Here is a 6,567-nt window from a genome sequence, read left to right as displayed (position 1 = left end):
AGCTGCTCCAGCTAGTTCTTGCTAGGCGCTTTTGTTAGCTCCTGCTCGTCGGGCTGCTCGCTGGCTCACTCACTCCAAATAATGTGCATTTTATTAGTTCACCACAAAATAACTCTACACTATAAAACTGCCTTAACAGTCTTGACGTGTTTGGTCGCATTTTGGTGGAATAACTAGTCCTTCGATTATACGTTTTAAGTATTTAATTTACTCACATTATTGATCTTTCAAATACAGTATAACCAAATGCTACAAAAAAATGCGTTATAAGCACACAACCTGGTAAACTTGCATGGTAAAATAAATATATATATATATATATATATATATATAGAGAGAGAGAGAGAGAGAGAGAGAGAGAGAGAGAGAGAGAGAGAGAGAGAGAGATACAATTTATTTGTTTATTTATATATATATATATATATATATATATATATATATATAACTTAATAAGCACTTAAAACAATGACGGTAACGGCCATCTTGGTGACCTACATGCATGTACACAAAATGGCTCTTACTACATACAGCATTAACTCCATATGTTTCAGGGGCAAATACAGTACACACATTTTTCTTACAAGGTATAAAAAGTCCTTCTCCTAAAGCAATACTTTTCAACCTTCAGAAAATAACTTCTGATGAAACATTGACTTACAGCTTGAATGGTTCCTTTGTCATGGCAACTTTGAGAAGGGTGGCAGGAACCCTGCCACACAAAAAACTACAAATGTGCCGACTGCTTTATGGCATCCGTGCCCATTCATTGCACAGAGCTTTCACTAGCTGGTGTGAGCTCAGAGATGATGGTATATGTTGGTGCTCCTGGAAAATGTGGTCTTTCTAGAGGCAAAACACTACAACTTTTGTCCATCAGGTGCCGCCATAATCGACAAAAACTGAAAGCTCCTTGGCGTTGCTTTGAATTTTTAAATTTAAAAAACTACCTGCTTAAAGTTGTGTTTACCTGATGGCAAACCACAAGCTGAGGAAACAGTTATACTACTTGCATGTGTAGCATCTCTCTCAGGTCCTGTTTGCATGGGAGGGGTCCACATTGTGGTCTAACCACTCGAAACTGAAAGGCAGCTGGCGGTGGAGCTCAGCCTGCATTTCTTAGACGCCTTACGAGCCTTTTTCGGGGTTGGCGGGGGGGAGGCAAAGTTTATCTTCCTGCCCTTGTTCAAATTGTTCCTCATGCTGCCCTGCCTGCTCTCCGATGTGCTGCTGGTCTCCTTGGAGGTCAGCACCTCAGGGCGACACAGGCCGGCCTTCAGGCAGCATCGACAAAGTAGTTTTGCCATGGCCCTCCTCATCTCACCGCTTCCCAGGGCGTAGATAATAGGGTTGATGCCTGAGTTTAAAACAGCCAGGGAGATGAAGAAATCGGCGCTGAAGAGTGGCGCACACTGCCGGGACGTGCAGAAGAAGTCCACCAGCAGTAGCAGGAACAGCGGCCCCCAGCAGAGCAGGAAGACCCCCACGATGGTGATCACGGTTTTAAGCAGAGCCAGGGAGCGCTTACGGCACCGCTGTTGTGCGCTTTTGTACACGTGGCAGTAGATGGCGCTGTAGAGCACGCCAATAGACAGGAGGATGAAGACGAAGATGATGAGGGAGAACAAGATGTAGGTCTTTGAGTAAAGCGGGAGGAGGGTGGAGCATCCATCCAGGCTACACACGCAGTTCCAGCCCATCAAAGGAAGGAAGCCGATCACCAGCGCCAAAACCCAGAAGAAGGCCACCAGGCCGTAGATCCTATAATAGGTGCTCCTGGCTGATTTCTGCGGCAGTGGCTTCATTATAGTCATGTAACGCTCCACGGCAATCAACAACAAACTGAAAATCGATGCGGCCAAGGCCACGAAGAGCATACCCTCTCGGAAAAGCCAAAGCGCAGGGGTCAACTGGAAAGTCCGACGACCAGACATACAGATGTTGACCAGGTAGGCAGCACCGGTCAGGAGGTCACTGAGGGTGATGTTGGCAATGCACACGTACACCCAACGCCAACTACGGCAGATGTGAGAAATGACAGCCACCAACACCAGGGAATTCTCCAGGATGATGAGAATGCTTACAAACAGGAAGAAGGCCGAGGTGGCGCTGATGTGATTCTGCGAGGTTGAAACGGTCCTGTTCTTCAGACGGCCCGTGTGGTTGTAATGCTGCAGGATCACGTGGCTGATCTCGGAGGCGTTGCCGGGGAAAGCGGATAAATTATAAAATTGAGGGCAGGATGAAGAGGATGTGAGGGACGAGAAAAGATCCATGGCTACTCCTGAGCTGGGAGGATATGGACTAGAACCAGGTTGGGAAATGAAACTCCTGTAAAGACAGCTATCGTCCCATCCAAACCGCTGGACAACACACACCTGGCAAAACAGAGAACAAAATAACCATCAAGCAGGAAGAAGGTAAACCAAGAGTTATTTCCAACTAAAACATAGTAAGGAAGTCTGCTTACAGTTGACTTTTTACACTCAGGCCAGATCAGAGTCACACTACATGCCTTGAAAAACGAATACCTTGACATATGAGGGTTTTTTTGGTTTTCTTCCAGTGGAAGGGCAGTGTCAGTTGGTGGTGATCATGCATTATGAAGCTGGTTTGTCAACTGCTAAAAGAAAAAGAAGAAGAAGAAAAACAAGGTAGAAGACGACGACGACGAAGGAAAACAAGGTAGAAGATCTTGTTTGACAGCACCGTTCTGGTTGGTGTGCTCAGTTTGAATTGGATGTTGGAGTTTAAATAAATAAAAAAAGACAAGGTAGAAGAAGAAGAAGAAGAAAGAAGGGAAAAAAAGGTAGAAGAAGAAGAAGCAAAACCGTTTTTGATTTATTGTAAGGAAATTGAAGGGAGGACAAATTTGGAAGGACATTGAGGAGGGTTAAGACAAAGCAAGCCTTATCAGTATTTAACTCTTTGACTGCCAGACGTTTTCAGAAAAGGGATGCCGTGGGTGCCAGCCGATTTAAGCATTTTGACTGATCTTTCATGGTCCACAGAAAATTATGTGTTTGGACTATGGAAACACACATACTACCAAATGAAAGATTGGACTCTCATCTTTCATCAAAAAAAAAAGTTTGTTTCTACCTTATTCCGTTTTTCAGTAATCAACAATAGAAAATGGGTTAGTTTCACCTCTGTTTTGAAACAAACGTCTTTTAACGTCTTTGGCACTCCTCCCTAGGATTTTACTAAACGTTATTTAACGTTTTTGGCAGTCAAAGAGTTTAACTTAAAACATTTACTGTCTGATTAGACCTTTTTGTTTTTTAAATGTTTTACAACACGTGGAATACATTTTTTCTTGTGGAGAGGCTGGAATGGATTTATTGCAAATCTATTCATTTCAAAGGCAAAATATGATTTGAGATTCAACTTTCTTAAGATACAAGAATGGTCACAGTTAATTTTTTTGAATCATATCTCAAGGCACCACTGCATTCTTAGAATACTCAACAAGGCTTATTCGGGTCAAAGTGCAATACATGTGGAGAAGTTCAAGAACAGTATACCTGTTATTTAAGTATGCTTGGCGGATGCTGTACTGTCCAGTTTATCGACATAATAAATGAATCCTATACTTTTATTTACATATAAGTTCAGTGCGATGATCAGTATACTACACATTTTAGTATATCTTATTCTTTCCTTATAATCTTAACATCCTTAGGTGAATTAAAGAGGAATACATCTTTCTGATAAAATATCTAAAATAACAGACCAAAGTCGGCTATATGAACTAAGACTAATTCCTAACCGACATTCCCGTCGAGCAACAGCTTCATTCTGATATTCACACTTAAGTTACTTTAAAACGCTAAAAGTTAAGAAATACTGTTATTTTTCGTTGTTGATTTTAGAGTTTATACTACTATTGCCTTTAGTCCTTAAATATGTTCTTTTATAAACTGAAAAGACGGACAGTTCAGTGTAACAAAGTATTAAAAATCATTTTAATTATGCTGCCACTGCTTTTATTATCACTACCTAAAATGCATAATCAGAAAATTGCCTGCTATGAACTCCAAATGTTTTTGTAGTGGGTCAAACGTGCCACATACTTCCTCACTGGAACTTTAACAATTTAAAAGGCATCATTTAAATGCCTCCCTCATGTGGTGAACACAGCATGGACCAGAAGCAGATGCGCAGGACATTTAAATCACAGCAGGATGCCTTTGAATTATTTCTCCTAAAGCAAGTTGAGCACAAGCACAGAGTACAAACACTGATATACATGTCCAGCATCAAATAACTTCTCCGAAATCTATTTGTGTAGCTCAAAATCAATTTCTCAAATTTTGTCTGAGCCTGAGGACAACAAAAGCTTTTATTGATCCTCATGAAACAAGAGAAAATTATATCACCCTGAATAGACGGGGATCATTTCACTAATCCAAATCTTTGCAATCTGAATGAAATAAAACGGTGCATTTTGTGCTATTTAATAATGAATCACAAATGATAATCATCAGACACAAACGAATGGTGAGTAGCCTACTTACTGTGACTGTTGCTGGTAGTGATGCTGAGTGCATGAGAAGATGAACTTGTCACTGACTACTGATTTCTGTGCCCATGTTAGATGGGGAAGTAATGTTCACACCCATCAGAGGTGTGTGATGCAACACAGATTGCCATCATTTGTCACAGTCTTGCACCACATCATGAAGTTAGTGAAAGGTCCACACTTTTTTGAACAAGAAGAACTTCACTGTTTGCATTGACCATTCAGACTAACCAGTATATGATCTCAGAATTGTAAATTGTGACTCACAGGGGATAGGTTAACATTTTGCACATATTTTTCCTGATGGGTTTTACTTTCATCTGATTGCTGATGGTTTTGATGCAGATGAAACACTCAAAGATATATCTTATAAGAGAAAATGAATAATCAAATTCTTAGCGATGAAATGTACATGTTGCTCTTCTCCCAGACTTATTGGTAGGCTACAACCATATGCCAAAAATGGTGGAATTTTCGCGGAAGAGACAGAAAATAATGTGAAAACGCCGGGGAGAGATCAATGCATTGTAGTTAGGCGTGGTTAGCGAGTGGCCGCCACTTCTTCCAATACCGAGTAATACTGTATAATGTAGAGACTGCCACCTACAGGTCTGGAGTGGAATTTTTAGAAGTGCATTTTGCAATTGTTAGTACTTTTGTAGAAGGGTGGTAAATGGGATGAAGAAGAAGCCGTTACGTTTTAGTGCTGATCCAAATAAAGGTGCAGATTGATGAATCTTTTGTTTTTTATAGCCATTAGAGTCTGCTTGCATTAAAGCTGTTGTGTGGCAGTCACCCTGTAAAGCTTGACTGCCAGTGACAAAATAAAGACGTTTCTTTATCTCTCTGTCGGCCATCATCAAAGACATCACAGAGACACTCACAACAAAGCAAATAAAGAGCATCAACTATTACAAATATTTATAAGTGTGTTGCAAAGCATGCTAGCACGATAGCTATAGTATGTAAAATGACATACTTTTTTGACCTACATTTGTAGCTAATGAGGCTTGACGTTCATGGGCCTCGCCCATGAAACAAGTCCTGTTACTCGTTTCATATAGAAGTTCTCCTTTTTGAGTTTTAAAACAACAATGCCACACCTGAATACACGTTAAGTGATAAATAATTTGGTACAACTTTGCATTTTACTTTGGCACTGTTAAACTTTGCTGTTGTCTTTGTAGTTTGCTACTGTATCTGCAAACGTCATTTCATCGCACTAAGAGCTGTTTCTAATATTTTGACACAATTTCTCTATATGATGCAGTGGTTGATAGGCCCTACTCGTTAAAATGTGCAGGTGCATTATATGAAGTGTATAAGTATAAACCAAAGTAAAATAATGAATATTAAAAGTATTTAAAATGTCATAGTAGTTGTAAATGGTAAATAAACAAGTACCGGTAACTGCAACCCAAGGCGCTAACAACACCCTGTTGACGGTTAAAAACACCCACATTCTCAACGTATAACTTCAGTCAGCACTTTAACCACAAATGTCATGTCAACCTCAAGTGTGTCTTAAACGTCCCAACCATTCATATCAGGCTGAGAATTGTACACAAATGTCTTTGATGTCACACATGCACAAACATCATATTATTTTTTTACTGCATAACATGCTGCATTCAAGGCTGGTGATATTTGTGGTGGGTCAATCTTTTTTTTTAAAGACTTTTTTTTATAATTTGACTACTCTACATACACTATTCCAGTAGGTTTGCAACAAACCTTCAACTCAGCGATGTTCGTGGTTACTATGAAAATATCAATTTGTGTGAAGAAGTCAACATCTTGTGGACAAAAAGTAGCATTACAATGTTTTGCCTGAAAATGAAAAATAATGTAGCGCCATCAAATAGCCACTGGGGGTGCTGGAGAGACGGCTTCAATTTTGATAGAGAGTAATAAAAAAATGTGTATGCAATTTTGGAAGTAGGTGTGGGGAAGATGTGAGATAAAATACCTTTTTGAATAGCGTTGAGAGTTTCATCACCTTACCTCATCATTGCTGTTTGAAAATATTATATTTTCCAACGAAA

The 6,567-nt window shown here is 40.0% G+C and overlaps 1 protein-coding gene across 1 annotated transcript; it reads right to left on the bottom strand.

The window, feature by feature from the left end:
- Positions 1–373: 373 nt before the first annotated feature.
- On the bottom strand, positions 374–5,161 carry s1pr4 (sphingosine-1-phosphate receptor 4). The gene is made up of 2 exons (XM_077585194.1): positions 4,518–5,161; positions 374–2,375 (listed from the first exon to the last, which is right to left on the bottom strand). The coding sequence occupies exons 1-2, from the start codon at positions 4,548–4,550 to the stop codon at positions 1,065–1,067; spliced, it is 1,344 nt and encodes a 447-aa protein (XP_077441320.1). The 5' UTR covers positions 4,551–5,161; the 3' UTR covers positions 374–1,064.
- Between the last annotated feature and the right edge of the window lie 1,406 nt (positions 5,162–6,567).

This window comes from Vanacampus margaritifer, chromosome 13 (assembly GCF_051991255.1).
Source record: "Vanacampus margaritifer isolate UIUO_Vmar chromosome 13, RoL_Vmar_1.0, whole genome shotgun sequence".
Taxonomy (NCBI): Eukaryota; Metazoa; Chordata; class Actinopteri; order Syngnathiformes; family Syngnathidae; genus Vanacampus; species Vanacampus margaritifer.
The sequence above is the reverse complement of the archived record's forward strand: the minus strand, read 5'-3'. Positions and strand labels throughout refer to the sequence as shown.

What these genes read in the sequence shown, in the direction of transcription:
- s1pr4 (XM_077585194.1), bottom strand. Translation starts at nt 4,550, where the DNA reads ATGCACTCAGCATCACTACCAGCAACAGTCACA. An exon ending in CACTACCAGCAACAGTCACA is followed by an intron (nt 2,376 to 4,517) that starts GTAAGTAGGCTA and finishes CTGTTTTGCCAG; the next exon opens with GTGTGTGTTGTCCAGCGGTT.